Source organism: Epinephelus lanceolatus, chromosome 16 (genome assembly GCF_041903045.1).
Source record: "Epinephelus lanceolatus isolate andai-2023 chromosome 16, ASM4190304v1, whole genome shotgun sequence".
Taxonomy (NCBI): Eukaryota; Metazoa; Chordata; class Actinopteri; order Perciformes; family Serranidae; genus Epinephelus; species Epinephelus lanceolatus.
This window is the reverse complement of record NC_135749.1, coordinates 7,124,275-7,145,360: the sequence shown is the minus strand read 5'-3', so window position 1 is coordinate 7,145,360 and position 21,086 is coordinate 7,124,275. Positions and strand designations below refer to the sequence as shown.

General features: G+C 38.2%; 1 protein-coding gene across 11 annotated transcripts in view; it reads right to left on the bottom strand.

Moving 5' to 3' along the window:
- The window catches only part of thrb (thyroid hormone receptor beta), a 170,822-nt gene that overhangs the window by 35,722 nt on the left and 114,014 nt on the right, over positions 1–21,086 (bottom strand). For all 11 annotated transcript variants that reach the window (XM_078175715.1, XM_078175716.1, XM_078175714.1 and 8 more), the window contains 2 exons: positions 6,578–6,647; positions 4,163–4,213 (listed from right to left, as the gene is read on the bottom strand). In XM_078175715.1, coding sequence (XP_078031841.1) covers positions 4,163–4,213; positions 6,578–6,584 — 58 coding nt within the window. In that variant the 5' untranslated portion in view covers positions 6,585–6,647. The remainder of the gene's footprint in view (positions 1–4,162; positions 4,214–6,577; positions 6,648–21,086) is intronic.

Genomic DNA, 21,086 nt, shown 5'->3' with positions numbered 1-21,086 from the left:
CAGTGACTGTGCAACCAAACTGGACATGTTTTGGGGAGACATCTGAGGCTACTGTGCCACCAAAAGTGGGTGTTTTTCTTGCAAGATATCTGGCATTTCCAGCAGTGACTATGCCATCATAAGTTGGTGTATTTTTAGCAAGATACTGTAGCATTTCCAGCAGCATTTGTGCTACCAAAACTGGTTGGTTGTTTGCGAGATATCACAGCATTTCCAGCAGCAACTGTGCCACCAAACTGGGTGTGTTTTGGGGAGACATCTGAGGCTATTGGGCCAAAACTGGATGTTTTTTGGTGAGATATTGTGGCATTTCTAGCAGCTACTGAGCCACCACATCCGGCTCTTTTTTTGCATGACGTGTGGCATTTCAGGCGGCATTTGTGTCACTAAAACTGGTAATTTCTTTGTGAGATATCAGCATTTCCAGCAGTGACTGTGCCATCATAACTTGGTGTATTTTTAGCAAGATAATGTAGCATTTCCAGTGGCCTTTGTGCTACCAAAACTGATTGTTTCTTTGCGAGATATCACAGCATTTCCAGCAGTGATTGTGCCACCAAAACTGGGTCTTTTTTTGTAAGACAGCAACATTTCCAGCAGCAACTGTGCCACCAAAGTGGGTGTGCTTTTAGGAGACATCTCAGGCTATTGGGCCACCAAAACTGGATGTATTTTTGTTGAGATATTGTGGCATTTCTAGCAGCTACCGTGCCACCAAAACCGGGTATTTTAAGCCATGACATGAGGCATTTCAAGCGGCATTTGTGCCACCAAAACTGGTCGTTTCTTTGTGAAATATCACAGCATTTCCAGCAGTGACTGTGCCATCATAACTTGGTGTATTTTTAGCAAGATAACGTAGCATTTCCAGCGGCATTTGTGCTACCAAAACCGGTTGTTTCTTTGTGAGATATCACAGCATTTCCAGCAGTGATTGTGCCATCATAACTGAGTCTTTTTTTGTGATACATCTGTGACATTTCTAGCAGCTACTGTGCCACCAAAACTGGGTGCATTTCTTGCAAGATATCGTGGCATTTCCAGCAGTGACTGTGCCACCAAAACTGGGTCTTTTTTTGCAAGACGTGCGGCATTTCAAGCGGCGTTTGTCCTGCCAAAACTGATTGTTTTTTTGCGAGATATCACAGCATTTCCAGCAGTGATTGTACCACCAAAACTGGGTCTTTTTTGTAAGACAGCGACCTTTCCAGCAGCAACTGTGCCACCGAACTGGGTGTGTTCTCAGGCTATTGGGCCAGCAAAACTGGATGTATTTTTGTTGCGATATTGTGGCATTTCTAGCAACTACAGTGCCACCAAAACCGGGTATTTTAAGCCATGACATGCAGCAATTCAAGCGGTATTTGTGCCACCAAACCGGTCGTTTCTCTGCGAAATATCAGCAATTCCAGCAGTGACTGTGCCATCATAACTTGGTGTATTTTTAGCAAGATATAGCATTTCCAGTGGCCTTTGTGCCACCAAAACTGGTTGTTTCTTTGCAAGATATCACAGCATTTCCAGCAGTGATTGTGCCACCATAGCTGGGTCTTTTTTTGCAAGACATGCGGCATTTCAAGTGGCATTTGTGCCACCAAAACTGAGTAATTTCTTTGCGAGATATCAGCATTTCCAGCAGTGACTGTGCCATCATAACTTGGTGTATTTTTAGCAAGATAACGTAGCATTTCCAGAGGCATGTGTGCTACCAAAACTGGTTGTTTCTATGCAAGATATTGTGGCATTTCCAGCTGCAACTGTGCCACCAAACTGGGTATTTTAAGCCATAACATGATGTTTTTCTCACCAATACCAAGTTGGTTTTTTTTGCCTAAATGTATAACCACTCATTAACCACAGTACTGTTGCAACATTAAGTTTCAACATATCATATATATATATATATTTGTACAATGCCAACATTTATACTGGGGACTGGATGATACATTTCATTTAAAATGCAGGATTAGTGTTGGAAATTGGTCTTGCTGTCCTGCCATCATATGAAAAGCTGTGCGGTGATAGCGCTGTGTAAGAGTGAGGAAAGCAGAGATAAAGGAGGAAGTAGAAAGTTTCCACTGCATGCTTACAGACTTGTTAGTGATTAGTTTACTGTGATAATTTTTCATCTAGATTATCTCAACAGTCATTTGGCTCTGAAGGATATAACTTGGTTATAACTTGGTACTATACACACAATTCATTAAAATGCATTCGTGGCAAACACTGTAAAATCACGTTCATCACTCCAAAATGCACATTTCTATGCATACCACGTTTGGTTTAATGTTTGCTGAATCTTTGGTTGTGTTCACTTAATGACTGAACCTCTTGTTGTTGCTCCCATTTTTCATGAGTTGAAATAAAAGATCTAATCCTTTGTCTACGCACACAAAAGGCTTATTTCTTTCAAATGTTCACAAATTTTAAACCTGTGTTAGTGAGCACTTCGCTCACATCATCCATTAACCACCCTCCTGACGGGTGGGGCACGTAAAGATGCTGATTAAGCAGCGTGATTACTACACAGGTGTGCCTTGGCATGGTCACAATAAAAGGCCACTTTAAAATGTGCAGTTATATCACACAATACAATGCTACAGATGGAATGTCCACCAGAACTGCTGCCTGTAAACTAAATGTTCATTTCACTACCATACGCCTTCTCCAGTGTTGTCTCTGTGAATTTGGCAGTACATCCAACCTGCAAGATCATCTGAGACGAGCTCAGATGAGCTTCCCCAGGACAGTTTATGATGGTGTGTGCAGTAACTTTCAGTTTTGCAAACCAATTGTTACATCAGCTGTTTGGGTGGCTGTTGACAATCAGACGGCCTGAGCTGGGGTGGTTACATGTGGTCTGCAGTTGTGAGGTCGGTTGGATGTACTGCCAAATTCACAGAAACAATACTGGAGGCAGCACAAAACTTGTGACATCTGTAGCGTTGTGTTCTGTGATAAAAATGCATATTTCAGAGTGGCCTTTTGTTGTTGTTTCATTGTCCATAGCCTCTTATCCTGTTGGGGGTCACGGGAGGGGCCTATCCCAGCTGACATTGGGCGAGAAGTGGGGTACACCGTGGACAGGTCACCAGACTATCACAGGGCTGACACATAGAGACAGACAACCATTCACACTCACATTCACACCTATGTACAATTTAGAGTCACCAATTAAGCTGCATGGCTTTGGACTGTGGGAGGAAGCTGGAGTGCCTGGAGAAAACCCACACTGACACAGGGAGAACATGCAAACTCTACACAGAAGGACTCCCCCACCCGGGGTTCGAAGCACCCATCCTGGGTTCGCACCAGGAACCCTGTTGCTGTGAGGTGACAATGCTAACCACTGCAGCACCGTCCCTTTTGTTGTTCAACTAATGAAAAATGGGAGCAAAAACACAATTGCTGTGTTCATATTTTTGTTCAGTATCCATAGAGTATGATGATCAGACACATATTACAGCTACACTTACTTGTTAGTGTGATCAAATGTGTCTCTGATCATGTCTCTTGTTTCCTTTTGCTTTCATGTCGGTGATGTAATTATGTTAGTTAGCACAATAAAGACATTCTTTGACCTTGTTCCTGAAGACCACACCATAATGGATATGCTGCAGTCCTTTGCACACAACTACAAGTTTAACAGGAATGTCGATGTTTTTGTGATCAGTTCCAATAGTGGAAAGAATGGCATACTTTGGTGTTAATTATGGGAAACCAGAAATAGCTGTTGAATTTTATTAAAGTTACTTTAGTTGTTTGTGTTGATGATTTCCACTTTATTCCTAATGTATGCATGCTCGCCTGTAGATACGTTTTTTCATGTTGAGCTGACCTGCTTTTTCCGCTGACTACAATACGCTGACTCAAGCTTGGTATTTAATTGAAAGTAATTCATCTAAAGTGTGCCAACTGAACTTTTTTTAATCCCTTGGTTTCTCTTAATCACTTACTTACCCAAGTTACCAGATAAAAACAGAATCAATCGAGTCATTCAAGGCCTTTCACAACATTTCAAGTAAAATCTGAAGGAGGTTAAATCTGAAGCAGCTCCTCAGTTTTTTAGTGGAAAGCTCTACAGTTTTCATGAGTGCTCCAAAGCTCACCCAAACTGACAGAGAGGAGGAAAAGCAGTGCTGAGAGGGAGGATAAATATTACCATTTTGAATGGCCTCATCTTTCCAGCGGGGGGAGCAATTTTCTGCTGGCTCTAAAATAGATGGGAGAGGCACTTTTACAAAAAAGCTACTTGCTCAGTGAAACAGGTGAGAGAGGCAGACTGGCGCTCCTCTGCTCCTCACATCAAATCAAAGGAATCAACAGTCTAATAAAACAGCAGGTTAAATGTGAATGAAGCATCAGAAACATTTGTCACAGTATGTTGTTGTAGTTGTTGTTGTTGGTCTGGTGTTACAGTGAGTGAGGGGATCAGGTTCATTTCCTCATGTGATACATGTAAGCTCGTGTCTGTACGCTACGCTGAGGTCGATAGCATATGTGGCGGGTCAGCCAGGTCAGTGGGACCGGCTAAATCCACACGCGATGGCTAGTTCGCCTTGTACACTATCTGAGCTGAGTAAGCAAACACACAGAGTGGCACAGACTGTTCAACGTGCAGGACATCCTGTCTGTAGACAGCAACACGTCCGTCTTTACATTACGAGCCGGGAGCTTTAACATGTCCTGAAACGGCTTTTAATCTACTGTCCTAATGTGCACTATATGAAATGTAATAAATGTTTTTTCCAAGTTCAAACTGAGACAATTAAACTCTCAAATCATTAAACATTTAAAGAGTAAAGCATTTTATTTCTATTCAGTAAAATGTAGTGTTTGACTGTAATGCTGAAACTAGACCAATACTGTCCTTTCAAAAGAATATGATTGATTTAAACTGATTATGTTGCTTTTCTGCTGCCTTTACAGTAAACAAGGTCCTATGATGATGAGGACAGCTCAGCACTAACCAGTGACATTAGAACACAAAAGGTATTTCTAAGGCCCTCCACACATGATCAGTTGCACAAGCAGTGTGTCACGTAAAGCTGGAAGTATGCTCTGCACAGAAAGTTGGCATTTTGTCAATGGCTTTCATGCTACACCATGGTTTCCTCTCATTGGCTGTGCCTAGACGGGACACTAACAAACAAGACCAGAGACGAAGTTAAGCTTGACAGTTCAATTTTGACCTTGGTAGCAGCAGTAGACGATGTCCAGTTACTCAATTTGTTGCAGAGCTTTGATCTTTATCAGCAGACTGAGTTTTCTCGGTTGTCGTAGAACTAAAACGGCCCTGTTAAAATCATCTATAGTGCATGGGCTCAAGTGCACAACGCAAGTGCATACAGGGCATGTCCAACTCCGCTTTTGCTAGCTGACTGGCGCATAATTTGGGCGCAAAGTAACGCACAACAGATAAATGGGTTGTTTTTGTCTATTAATAAATCATAGGTGTGTTGAACATGAATTCCAACACCCACTCAAATATTGTTGGACATGTAAGCAGCAAAACTCTGTAGTTCTGAACTTGACAGAGGAAACATAACTACACTTGTAGTGCCTGAAACAATCAACAAAGTTTTACTGCTCCTCGTGCTTAAATGCAGACAGCCTCTTCCTTGACAGGGAGCCCTCCAGCTCTGCTCTGCTCTTTGCTACGTTCACATTCTAGAAAACGCATCTTACCATATAAATAATGTGCCCTTTAAATAGCAGGAAAATATGGCGCCATTTTGACTTCAGACCAGGTTTTTGTTGGTCAATGGTGCAGTTTCTTCTGTCTCAAAATAGCAATATGCCAACATTGCGCCTGACCACACCTCATGTTAAGACCTATAGTATACACCCATGTGTGCACAGATGGGTGTAAGAACATTTGCACAACGTGGGCGCTGGCTGTGAAAATGACACTGGGCTGTGTCGATCTAAGACTAGCAGTGACAGTTGTGCGCTTCTTTGCACCAGGTGTATAGGGCAATAAATACTCAACTCTATAACTTGTGCATGTTGGCTAAAAATTTAACTCTAAACATTGCAAATAGCAGTTAAATTAACAATGCCAAAGTCCAAGAGTCAAAATTTAAACTGACTAACGTTGCACTACAAGGTTAAGCCTCTTCACTTTCGCCATAGACAAACAACGACTCACATCCACGCAACTGATTCTGCAGCTGATCATGTTTCGAGGGTCTTATCAAATTTTCAACTGAGTCTAACTATGTTTTTTTTTTTTAGATTGGATGCATTTAAGTTCGCAGACTTGAGTTTAAAGATAAGAAACACAAACTAATGAGCTGCTGGTTTGCACCCGAGATGTTTGTCTCTCAGTTTTAGTGTCTCATGATATGTCTATAAATGTCTATTTGCTGAGTCTTTCTAGGCTGACAAGAAAATAATTCAGGGCAAACACAGAGTACTTGTTTTTAGCATGAAAGGTCAATTTTAGATTTTAGTGAATACTGGTTTAAATATCAACTATCAGCAACTCTAAAGTAAACCTAAAGTCTTATCTAGAATTCACCTGGGGGCATGAGGCTGTGTGTGTGTGTCAGGATAATCAGGCCAGACATCTTACCTGACATACTGGTGGGGTTCTAAGGCCAAGTCGTCATCCTCAGAGCCTCCTCAGACATCTGGGCACCTAGCTGAACACAGAGCCAAGAAACCATCAATCACTCAGTGCATTACTTATGTAACAGCTGACAATAACAACACTTCAATCTAAAATCTTAAGATGAAGGTGTTTTGTGCTCACAGCTTGTCCGTCCCAGCTGTGTTATTTTAACAAACAACTACAACTGTGTGTGAAGAGAAGAAAGTGCACTGGATGTAATCAGCCTCTTCAGCTTGATAAAACTGGTCAAAGGAGGTGTTTGATGCCTCTGTTTGGGTCTCACAGGAGAGTCAAGGATGCAGCTATAGATGTGTTGCAAGTTTATCAAAGGGAATCTTACACACATGCACACACACACACACTGGCAATGGCACTGGTGATGGGTGACATCTAGTGGTCAGACTTGGAAAACCAGTTTACATCAGCTCACAGCAGTGTTTAGAAATGACCAATCTGAAGTGCTGGATGCAGACTTGTTCCTCGCAAGGCTTGATTGTTGTAATTTTCTCTGTAAAAGGCAAACAGTGTTACATTCACTGCAGCATGGGTTTATCTTTAATCATACAGCTGCATTGTGGCAAAGGTGAGTGAAGTTTCAGTCTGTCTAAGACGCTGTAGTTCATCAGAAATACACACACTCATCACTGTAGGTGCACATGTTGAGTGCATCACAAAGACTACCTGAACACTGAGTATGATTCCATGCACATCATATCCAGAATATGATATTCACTCATCCCCATGATGACATGATTCCAACATCATCCAGGTTTCTGATCGTATCATTCAGTCATTGGTGCTGACGTGTCTTCATGAGATGCCCCCTTGCTCATTTCTGTCCTGACTGAGACACCTCAACATTTTGGGTTGAACCCAGTTTGGTTTCTGGCTCCTCAGTGGGACCAGTGGAAGAAGAGAAGAGCAACAGTACAACTTGTGTGACAACCTCGAAACAGAGATGCCAATTTAGCAACTAAAGAGCGACAACTGTAGCTACATGTTGAATGACTAGAGAAAAGTAGAATCTGCAAGGTATTACATCATAATATCAAATCCTGATCTGACCCCTCTGTCAGATGGACCACTATTATTTATCATGTAAATACATATGAATTGTATTTTCATTGATATTAGTCAGAAAGTAAATTGTACATGATCCAATCTAAATTCAACCATAGACCTTTTCATGGGCACCCCCTTGACCTTGGGCCGGGGTCGTCTGACAGCGAGGCCTGCTTGTTGGGTGCACATTAGCTGCCAACTATTTGATCAAATCACCTGTTTAGATCATCATTTAACCCCTGGGTCTTAAAAAGGGGGTCCACGACCCTTAGAGGGTCCTTGAAGTTAGTTGTAATGTTACAGTGCAGTAACAGTGGCCTGGCTTCAAAAGGGAAACACAAAGAGAACATGAACAATCAGAGGATGACACAACAGAGCTTTGAAAGTCAAATCTTACGTTACTCGATGCAAACTAGGCGCAGCAGGCTGACAGGAATGAGAAGACCGATAGTAACAGAGTAACAACTCATGAAATGACTCTTTTGGCTCCCCCCGCCTTACATACATACACCAACAGAAACATGCAAATGAGGGAGTTCTTTTTTCCCACTCTGAGCACTGTATGTTGGTAGTGCGTCCAAACACATATGAGCTTTTAGCGTTTTCTGGTTGTTTGCTAGCAGACAGAATTGACAAGGAGACACCTTCAGCAATATATTGTTTTCCTCTGCGTTGTGGGCGGGACCTGATTGTGCTCTGTCTTGTCTCGTAGCACATTCATTTGACCATTTTGACTTTAACAATAAATAATGGGCTGCACCTGTGTCAATACACTAGCGTCAATATATATTAAGTGACTGTCAGCTGTCAGTTTATTAGGTACACCTAGCTAAACTAATCTAGTCTAATAAAGCAGTCACGCAATAAGTCCTGCCTTCATGCAGTTATATTTATTTTTGCTGTAATCATTTATTACTTTGTCCACCTCATCTACATCAATGAGGCCAAATAACAGAGACACCTAAGCTCCAGCTGAGGGTAGATGCTAGCTGTGTATGCTTTAAGCTCTTCTGCCAAGCTAGGTTAATTGCATCCTAAACATGCAAGTGATCTCTGCACTGTTTGTTTACACAGTGACACACAGTCACACAGCACGCAGATCCTCGTGGGCATTCAGACTCCAAGAGACAATTATTTTATCATTCCTCATTTCGTTTCATATGACGCTGCTCTGCGTTGCAGCAAAAGTTGTGCCTGCTTCAGCTCATGGACGATCCTACATTTTTTTTGGCTAAAGCCTCTCTGTGCTGTCAGTCTGAAAGCAGCCTTAGGAGAAAAATCTAAAAGTCTTTTTTGTTTTACCTGTGATCAAGGAGCAGATTGTGTCTTCAAAGGTTCTTGTGATCCCATCAATGTCTCAGAAATGGTTTGAGAGTGAAACCACTGTTTCACAGACTTAACTTACAGAACTGTACATCGCAGCAAAGAGAAAGAGCAGAGCGCAGTGGCATGGTGTAGTCTATGGAAATGTTGAATTTAAACATAGGTTTTGCCCTTGACAAACATCTTGTCACTCCAGACAGAAAGCAGCATACCTTTCAAGACACACCACGCTCGCAAATAATGATTAAAAAAAAAAGTCACACTCAGCGTCACATACTGAGTCCTGAGGAGTGTTCTGGACGCACAGAAATAAGATTGATACTAACGCTGTCATGCTGTATGACCAAAATGTTGGACTGTTCCTTTAAAATTAAAGCCCTTTTCCAAAATATTCTAGTCCAGTTACACAAGGCTAACACTCTGAATAACATCATAAGAGAAACTGAAAGTCTCTCTAGGCTAGCTCCAGGGCTTTTTCCTTGAATGCTGTAGCTGCTACAATAATCCAGATTGTCTGCATGTTTCATCATGTTCGATCTAGTTACAATGGGCACATGGCCCATTTCATAACCCCCCAAAAAAGAATGAAGTAAAAATAAAAATGAAACGTTTCTAACATTCAGGCTGCAATGCTTTGTCACTGCAATATTTTGATGTCTAATGTCCATTTAACAGCATCTTAACACAAGAATTCAAATCGTAGCTGCACAGAGAACCAAATAAAAATGCTTTGTACCCTCTGCCAGTCCCAAGACACAAACTGATCATCTCGGAAGATGTGACACAACCTCAGTATGTCCTCAGCCGACCACGCCAACACATCTATTTTGTAGCTCAGCCTACATGTGTTTTCAAAATCTCACTGTCAACAAGCTCGAAAAACAACAAAAAAAAGACAGCTTTCATAATTTCTTTGCACTGGAAGAACAGCTGGTTTGAAAAGCATTTTAAAGGAAACTCAGCATCGGTTTTCTGCTTTTCACCCTAGAGAGCGTTTAAAATCCAGACAACAGCTGGGGAAGGCCTGAGAGCTGGTTCATCCATACAACAGGCATACAACACAACTCAAATGAGGACACAGAGAGAGAGAGATGCCCAAAGATTGTCTGGCTGGGACATATATGAAGATAGATGGAGAGAAACAGACAGCAAAGCAGACAATAATGCTCACATGAAGACAGAAGAGATAAATGATTGTAGGTCACAGTCGGGCATGGAGATAACAAGACGCAGCAGATACTGAGCAAATAGAAGCTCCTCATGGGGACATTTTTATCAATAACCTCATATCTATATCATGGACAGTGGCTGTCTATTGACTGAGCAAGTGGACTGGAGGAAAGCAGTTAGCTCGAAGTTACACTGGATATTGATGGAAAATGAGCAAAACTCCAATTATCTTAAAAATAATGAACATCATCCTCCTCTGTTTCAATAGAGGTGCTACATGGGGGAGTCTGTTGGTTCCCAAAGTATTTTTAAGACTGCAAATTTGAATTTTTTATTTTATTGGTATCCTAAATGTTCCTGAACATCGATCATTTGAAGATACAACAGGTTTATGCTACCACCAGATTTAATCCTTTCAACTTAACGTCTGACGAAAGTGAAACTCTATTAGGAGCTATGCCTCGTCAAAATAAATCCAAACCTATATGACTGGACCATGTGGGACTTTAATTTGAAAGGACAGACACAGGAAGTGACGACGCAAACATGACGTATCATCTGAAACATGGAAGTAGCTACATGCCCATTAGCCCACAGCGTCATCAACAGGCGGCTCGCTCAGAGTGTGACGTGCACTTGTAGATAAAATATAGGCCTATATTAATGAAGGTTCATTAGTACGGTTTTGTATTTCTCTGTAATGTAACACAGTGTTAACAATGTTACTGATACTATTCTTTCTCACACCTTCAACTCAAACCACCAAAATATATCATTTTATAACTAAATCAATATCATAAACATGCGGGCGACTAGTTGACTAATGACCTTAAATGACGACTATTGGTAGACTAGGAAAATTTAGTTGGGAGCAGCCCTTCTCATGATTTATTTCCTTCAGCCGGGTTTGGCGCAACCCTTCCCCCAGACAAGAACTTATATTTGACAATTCTTTAAAACCCAATCCAATGTTTTAAAAACTCTCCCCTTTCACAATGGTAAATGGACTCTTCCAGTATTAGCGACCACTCAAAGCGTTTTACAGCACAAGCACCATTCATTCATTCACAAACATGGCTGATGCTACCACACAAGGCTGCATGTGCTCATCAGTTTAACATTCACACGCAATTTGGTGCCGTAGCATTGTTCCGACCTCTCATTAGTCCGATGTCCCGTTGTTCTGATATGTGATTATACTAGGCTATACTGTGTTTGTGTACCATAGAGGATCAGCAAACACAACAAAAGTAGGCTACTGGTCGAGATACAAGTGTCATAGAGAGAGAGAGTGAAACACCATAACCTCCTGTTATTAACTCTGGGGTCCGGATTGTGTGGGTAGCTCTCCGCAGTGCTGAACGGCTCCCGGCGGGCGTGTTTCTGCCTTGATGGTGCGCCGTGACCGGCTCTGGGTCAGCTGGGAAAGGCTTGAGGCGAAGCAGGCTCACGGCTTATGTGTTTGCCACTTTCTTTTTCATTTTAACCCACACCATGATCTTTTCCTGACCCTAACCAAGTGGTTTTTGTGGCTAAACCTAACCAGACCTTAACCACAGGGCATCATGATGATTTCGGAACAACGGGACTTCGGAACAATGGGTTTAATATGGTCGGAACAATAGGATGTCGGAATAATGGGCTGTCGGACCAATGGGCAGACCCCCGCAATTTGGGGTTCAGTATCTTGCCAAGACACTTCGACATGACTGCAAGGGTCAGGGATTGAACCAACACTGGTAGACAACCGCTCTACCTGTGTTTATGGCGAATAATCTAGGGTCAAGGTCCAGTTAGGGTTAGGCAACTTACATGCTTGGGTCATGTCAAAGACAATTAGTAAAATTGTCAATTAGGAAAAACGCAAACTTAAATTTCAAGTATGTGATGGGACGCAAACTCTTGTCCTCCACACTCTTACATCTTCACGCTTCATAACAATGGCAGCAGATGTTAATCGTTGAAATCAGAATGTATGTATGTTCGTCCAGTAGTGTAATTCCTAGATTTCTGGGCTGTACGTGAGTGGCTCTAATTAACTTGATCCCCTTCAGCCTCAGCTGCCGTTGCTATAGAGAAGCAGCCGGACAAAAGCAGGACTCAGAGCTGTAGCATATTCACAGTGCTACCAATAATGGTATTATATGAAACAAGAAGACCTAGGAAGTCTATTTGTAGCATGTTACGCTAGCTTGTCAGGAAAGGGGTTAAATAATGCTCCAAAGTTAGGCTTGGAATTGCATGTACTGGGTATGACTATGAGCTGAAACTCTTGTGGATTCAATGAGCCCAATTGTATTCATGTGTGACGATGTTAGCCCCCATTGTAGCCATTTCACTGTAGTGAGACCATTTTTCAAAATGGACATCACTGTACAAAAGGACCTATTGTGACCTCCAGGATAATCACAGCCCTACGAGACTTTACAGCGACAAACTAGAGACTGACCTCCATTCAACTGCCAAAAAACACAGTTCTTACAGAAATTTCCAAATGTCAAAAGTGTTTGATATCAGATCAAAGCATGGATATTTTTGAGTTGTTCCTCAATATCTTGTTTTAATATTTAATATAATGGGATTTTTCACCATTTAAGTGGTAAAAAATACTTTAATTTAGCACCAAATTTGTATGAGAAATGGTATCAACACAAAAATTGCCGCAACAACTTGTGACGCATAATTGAGCATGGGATTGGCCATCATATGCCACCATCATAATGTTCTAAGCCCCTATACACTATAAAATGTAACAGCTTGAAAAGACACCAAGATTTATAACATATTTATGGCTCTAAAAACTCTACACACAGTGCTGACCTGCATCTTGAAATAATTCTCAGGCTCCCAGCTTTCAGATGATGTATACCACTTTTATGTAGCATATTCTGTTGACCTGCTTTCACCCCTTAAAGACAGAAACGGCTCAGTTGGGAGGGTTTGAGTGGAAGAGGTTAAACTAGGTGAATACTGTTTTTAATGGAAAGTACTGCTTTGAGAGTATCACTTGGCTTCTCTCTTTATGTACCTTTGATGAAAGAACACTGATGATTCAACCAGGAGAGTTTCATGCCTGTCCAGGCCTTGGCAGCAGCCCAACTGCCAATCACCCAGCAGACACTATGAAGAAAATGAAAGTGACTTTTACTTCCTGAGCCCTGGAAATAGCTTCACATACTTCATTAGCATTTTGTTTAAGTCAGGTCGGTGCTTCTGCCTCTGTAGAAGGACATTACCAGGGCTAATGTAAATGTATATGTAGCCTGAAAACAAAACACCCACTCATCAGAGGAGACAGAGTTTGAGGTGACGCATCCATCCAACAGTCGCACCTACTATAGGTGCTCACAGGGAGGCATTTCAGGACAACCTGATTCCATCCGATGGGAGGTTCACAGATGGCAATTTATTTTGGAGGGGGGAAAAAAATCATACAGCTGAGTGCTTTTTGTGGCTCTCTAATTGCCATTTCTGCACATTAGTGTCCCAAATAAACAAAAGTGACAATAATGGACTTCCACCGCAGGCGTAAATTAGCTGCCCCAGTCCACCCTTTCCCTTTTCATCGAGCTATGGCCTTCTACACTTTCCTGCTTGCCCCATCTGATTTTTTTAATCCTTTAAAAACAACTTTGTGTGGCTTTAGCCGTACAGCTGAATATCTTCACGGTTTGAATGTGGGCTTTCTTTGCAGGGATTTTATTTTAAGATACAAAACAGTGGCTGATGCCAACCTGTACACAGCTGATCTGAAGTTGGAGAAACTAAGGTTGATACTAATTTGCATTGATAATTCAAAAGTTTCTTTATAATCCCAGGGGCAGGTGTAACACCAGGCATGGTGGCAAAAATATCCAACATTTTAAGCCATTATACTGAGGACAAAGGAAGCCTAAGCAAGGTTATCGTGTGGAAAAACTCTCATTTCTTCTCTTTTCAACTACATACAAACAGAATCTGTCAAATTTATAGAACCCTCCAGGGTTCCCTCCCTGGCTTTGAAACACAGGAGCACTGCTCCAGGCGTGGAGCTGCGGTGTGTCTCACATTCTCTCTGCTTGTACTGTATGTGCACATATTGATTTTTACCCTTGACTTTCCTGGAACAGCCAGGAGCGCGAATGGAGTCCTGAAAGAACCCACATATTTTCTTGATGAGAAAGTGCTGTGCTGTGACGCTGAGAAATTTAAGCTGCAGCCTGGTGTTTACTCTGTGGCTGTAAAACTTATGTGTCATGGTGCTTGCTCATATATATGTGCATGAGCTAACATGCTGCAGCCCTCAAGCTGGCCTTGTTTCAGCATCGCAACCAGATACTGCTGCTGTTCTTTATGCCCCAACCCAGCTTCAATCATGTAATATTACTGTGTACATTCTGTTTAACAGCTTTGTTCACAGTAGCTAAAAAAGTACCCGCCATACACAACACTGCTGTATGTGTGGGAGTATAACTGACAGTTACACCAACTAAAATACAATATATAACTCAAACAGGCTTAAAGGTCCAGTGTGTAAGATTTAGGGAGATTTAGTAACATCTAGCGGTGAGGATTACAGACTGCAACCAGCTGAAACTTCTGCCGATTAGAATTCCTTTAGTGTTGATTGTTGAGGTTTTTACCAGGAGCAGAATTATCTGCAGACGTCTTTTCCTCTCCAGGTGATTAAAACCTGTAAAAACACTGAATAAAGCAGTTTCACGTTACAAATCAGTGTTTCTCCGATGCTATTTGGTGTGTCGGAGACGGTCCATATAGCCTAGCATCTGCTGATGTGTGCTCACCTTTTTTCTCTGATGACTTAAGGTCAAGATGCTTATGTTTTATGGTGTATGCTTCATTTCTTCTGGACTATTATTGTAAGGCAGCAATATTTGTGCCGCTCCTGAGTCCAAGACAAATTTCCCTATGATAAAGTATGCCATATCGTATCGTATCGTATCATACCATATCATATCATATCAAATTGTATCGTATTGTATCATATCGTATCATACCATATCATATCATACCATATCATATCGTATCATATCGTATCATACCATATCATATCGTATCATATCATATCATATTGTATCATATCGTATCATATCATATCATATCATACAATATCATATCATATCGTATCATATCATATCATCAAATTGTATCGTATTGTATCATATCTCGTATCATATCGTATCATACCATAACATATCATACAATATCATATCATATCGTATCATATCATATCATATCAAATTGTATCGTATTGTATCATATCTCGTATCATATCGTATCATACCATAACATATCATACAATATCATATCATATCATATCATACCATACCATATCGTATCATATCGTATCATACCATATCATATTGTATCATATCATATCATACCAATTATCATACCATATCATACCGTATCATACCGTATCATATCATATCATATCATATCATATCATATCATATCATATCATACCGTATCATATCATACCATATCATATCGTATCATACCATATCATATCGTATCATATCATACCATATCATATCGTATCATATCGTATCATACAATATCATATCAAATTGTATCGTATCGTATCATATCGTATCATACCATATCATACCGTATCATATCGTATCATACCATATCATACCATATCATATCATACCATATCGTATCATATCATACCATATCGTATCATATCATACCATATCGTATCATACCATATCATATCGTATCGTATCGTATCGTATCATATCATATCGTATCATATCATACCGTATCATATCATATCATACCATATCATATCGTATCTTATCGTATCATACCATATCATACCATATCATATCATATCATACCATATCGTATCATACCATATCATACCATATCATACCATATCATATCATATCATATCATATCATATATCATATCATACCATATTGTATCATACCATATCATATCGTATCATATCATATCATATCATACCGTATCATATCGTATCATATCATACTGTATCATATCGTATCATACCGTATCATATCGTATCATACCGTATCATATCGTATCATACCATATCATATCGTATCATATCATATCGTATCATATCGTATCATATCGTATCATACCGTATCATATCGTATCATATCATACCGTATCATATCGTATCATACCATATCATATCGTATCATATCATATCATATCATATCATACCACATCATATCGTATCATATCATATCATATCGTATCATACCATATATCATACCATATCATATCGTATCATATCGTATCATACCATATCATACCGTATCATATCGTATCATACCATATATCATACCATATCATATTGTATCATATCATATCATATCATATCATATCATATCGTATCATATCGTATCATATCATATCATATCATATCATATCGTATCATATCGTATCATATCATACCGTATCATACCGTATCATATCGTATCATATCGTATCATATCATATCATATCATATCATATCATATCGTATCGTGTCGTATCATATCATATCATATCATATCATATCATATCATACCGTATCATATCATACCGTATCATATCGTATCATATCATACCGTATCATATCGTATCATACCATATCATATCGTATCATATCGTATCATACCATATCATATCATATCATACCATATATCATACCATATCATATCGTATCATATCGTATCATACCATATCATACCATATCATATCGTATCATATCATATCATATCGTATCATATTGTATCACGCCATATCATATCGTATCATACCATATCATATTATATCATATCGTATCATACCATATTATATCATACCATATCATATCATACCACATCATATCGTATCATATCATATCGTATCATATCGTATCATACCATATCATATCATATCGTATTGTATCGTATCGTATCGTATCGTATCATATCATATCGTATCATATCGTATCATACCATATCATATCGTATCATACCATATATCAAACCATATCATATCGTATCATATCGTATCATACCATATCATACCGTATCATATCGTATCATACCATATATCATACCATATCATATCATATCATATCATATCGTATCATATCGTATCATACCATATCATATCATACCATATCATATCGTATCATATCATACCATATCATATCGTATCATATCGTATCATACCATATCATATCGTATCGTATCATATCATATCATATTGTATCATATCCTATCATCCCATATTATATCATACCATATCATATCGTATCATATCATATCATATCATACCACATCATATCGTATCATATATCATATCGTATCATATCGTATCATACCATATCGTATCATACCATATCATACTGTATCATACCGTATCGTATCGTATCGTATCATATCATACCATATCATATCGCATCATATCATACCATATCATATCGTATCATATCATATCTCGTATCATATCATATCATATCGTATCATATCGTATCATACCATATCATATCATACAATATCATATCGTATCATATCATATCATATCATATCATATCATGCCGTATCATATCATATCGTATCATATCGTATCATACCGTATCATATCGTATCATATCATATCATACCATATCATATCGTATCATACCGTATATCATACCATATCATATCATATCGTATCATATCGTATCATATCGTATCATACCATATCGTATCATATCATATCACATCATATCGTATCATACCATATCATACTATATCATACCGTATCGTATCGTATCATATCATACCATATCATATCGCATCATATCATACCATATCATATCGTATCATATCATATCTCGTATCATATCATATCATATCGTATCATATCGTATCATACCATATCATATCATACAATATCATATCGTATCATATCATATCATATCATATCATATCATATCGTATCATATCGTATCATACCGTATCATACCATATCATATCATACAATATCATATCGTATCATATCATATCATATCATATCATATCATATCATATCATATCATATCGTATCATATCGTATCATACCGTATCATACCATATCATATCGTATCGTATCATATCATATCATATTGTATCATACCATATCATATCATACCATATCATATTGTATCATATCATACCATACCATATCGTATCATATCGTATCATACCATATCATATTGTATCATATCATATCATACCAAATATCATACAATATCATACCATATCATATCGTATCATATCATACCATATCATATCGTATCATATCGTATCATACCATATCATATCAAATTGTATCGTATCGTATCATATCGTATCATACCATATCATACCATATCATATCATACCATATCGTATCATACCATATCATATCGTATTGTATCACATCATATCATATCGTATCATATCGTATCATACCATATCATACCATATCATATCAAATTGTATCGTATCGTATCATATCGTATCATACCATATCATACCATATCATATCATACCATATCGTATCATACCATATCGTATCGTATCGTATCATATCATATCATATCGTATCATACCGTATCATACCATATCATACCATATATCATATCATACCATATCGTATCGTATCATATCATATCATATCGTATCATATCATATCATACCGTATCATATCGTATCATACCGTATCATACCATATCATACCATATCATATCATATCATATCATATCTCATATCATACCATATCGTATCATACCATATCATATCGTATCGTATCATATCATATCATATATCATACCGTATCATATCGTATCATATCATACCGTATCATATCGTATCATACCGTATCATATCGTATCATACCATATCATACCGTATCATATCGTATCATACCATATATCATACCATATCATATCGTATCATATCATATCGTATCATATCGTATCATACCATATCATATCATACCATATCATATCGTATCATATGATACCATATCATTTCGTATCATACCATATCATATCGTATCATATCATATCGTATCATATCGTATCATACCATATTATATCATACCATATCATATCGTATCATATCATATCATATCATACCACATCATATCATATCATATCATATCATATCGTATCATACCATATCATACCGTATCATATCGTATCATACCATATATCATACCATATCATATTGTATCATATCATATCATATCATATCATATCATATCATATCATACCGTATCATATCGTATCATATCATACCGTATCATATCGTATCATATCGTATCATACCATATCATATCGTATCATATCGTATCATACCATATCACATCGTATCATACCATATATCATACCATACCATATCATACCATATCATACCGTATCATACCATATATCATACCATATCATATCATACCATATCATATCATATCGTATCATATCGTATCATACCATATTATATCATACCATATCATATCATACCACATCATATCGTATCATATCATATCATATCATATCGTATCATACCATATCATATCATATCGTATTGTATCGTATCGTATCATATCATATCGTATCATATCGTATTATACCATATCGTATCATACCATATATCATACCATATCATATCGTATCATATCGTATCATACCATATCATACCGTATCATATCGTATCATACCATATATCATACCATATCATATCATATCATATCATATCGTATCATATCGTATCATATCGTATCATACCATATCATATCATACCATATCATATCGTATCATATCATACCATATCATATCGTATCATATCGTATCATACCATATCATATCGTATCATATCATATCATATCATATCGTATCATATCCTATCATCCCATATTATATCATACCATATCATATCGTATCATATCATATCATATCATACCACATCATATCGTATCATACCATATTATATCATACCACATCATATCGTATCATATCGTATCATACCATATCGTATTATACCATATCATACCATATCGTATTGTATCGTATCATATCGTATCATATCATATCATATCATATCGTATCGTATCGTATCGTATCGTATCATATCATACCATATATCATACCATATCATATCGTATCATATCATATCGTATCATATCGTATCATACCATATCATATCATATCGTATCATACCGTATCATATCATATCATATCATATCATATCATATCATACCGTATCATATCATATCATATCGTATCATATCGTATCATACCGTATCATATCGTATCATATCATATCATACCATATCATATCGTATCATATCGTATCATACCGTATATCATACCATATCATATCATATCATATCGTATCATATCGTATCATATCATACCATACCATACCGTATCATATCATATCATATCATATCATATCATATTGTATCATACCATATCATATCGTATCATATCATACCATATCATATCGTATCATATCGTATCATACCATATCATATCAAATTGTATCACATCGTATCATACCATACTGTATCGTATCGTATTGTATCGTATCACAACGCATCGCATCCCGGTGATTTGAATCAGTAAAAACACTGAATAAAGCAGTTTCACGTTAAAAAAAAAACTCAGTGTTTTTCCAACAAGCTTGTCGCAGATGACCCTGTCTTAAGCCAGTGTTTGGTTTGTTTGTTTTGAGCTACTGTAGAAACATGGTGGTGCAACATGGTGATCTCCGCAGACAAGAACCCGCTCCCTATGTAGATATAAACAGCTCGTTCTAAGGTAACACAAACAACAATTATTATTTTCATTTGTTTGCACACTAAAGAAAACATACTTCTTACATTATAGTCCATCTTTGCTGATAGATCCCCCTAAATCCTACACACTGGACCTTTAAAGCTAAAGTCTTTCTGCAGGTCTCTG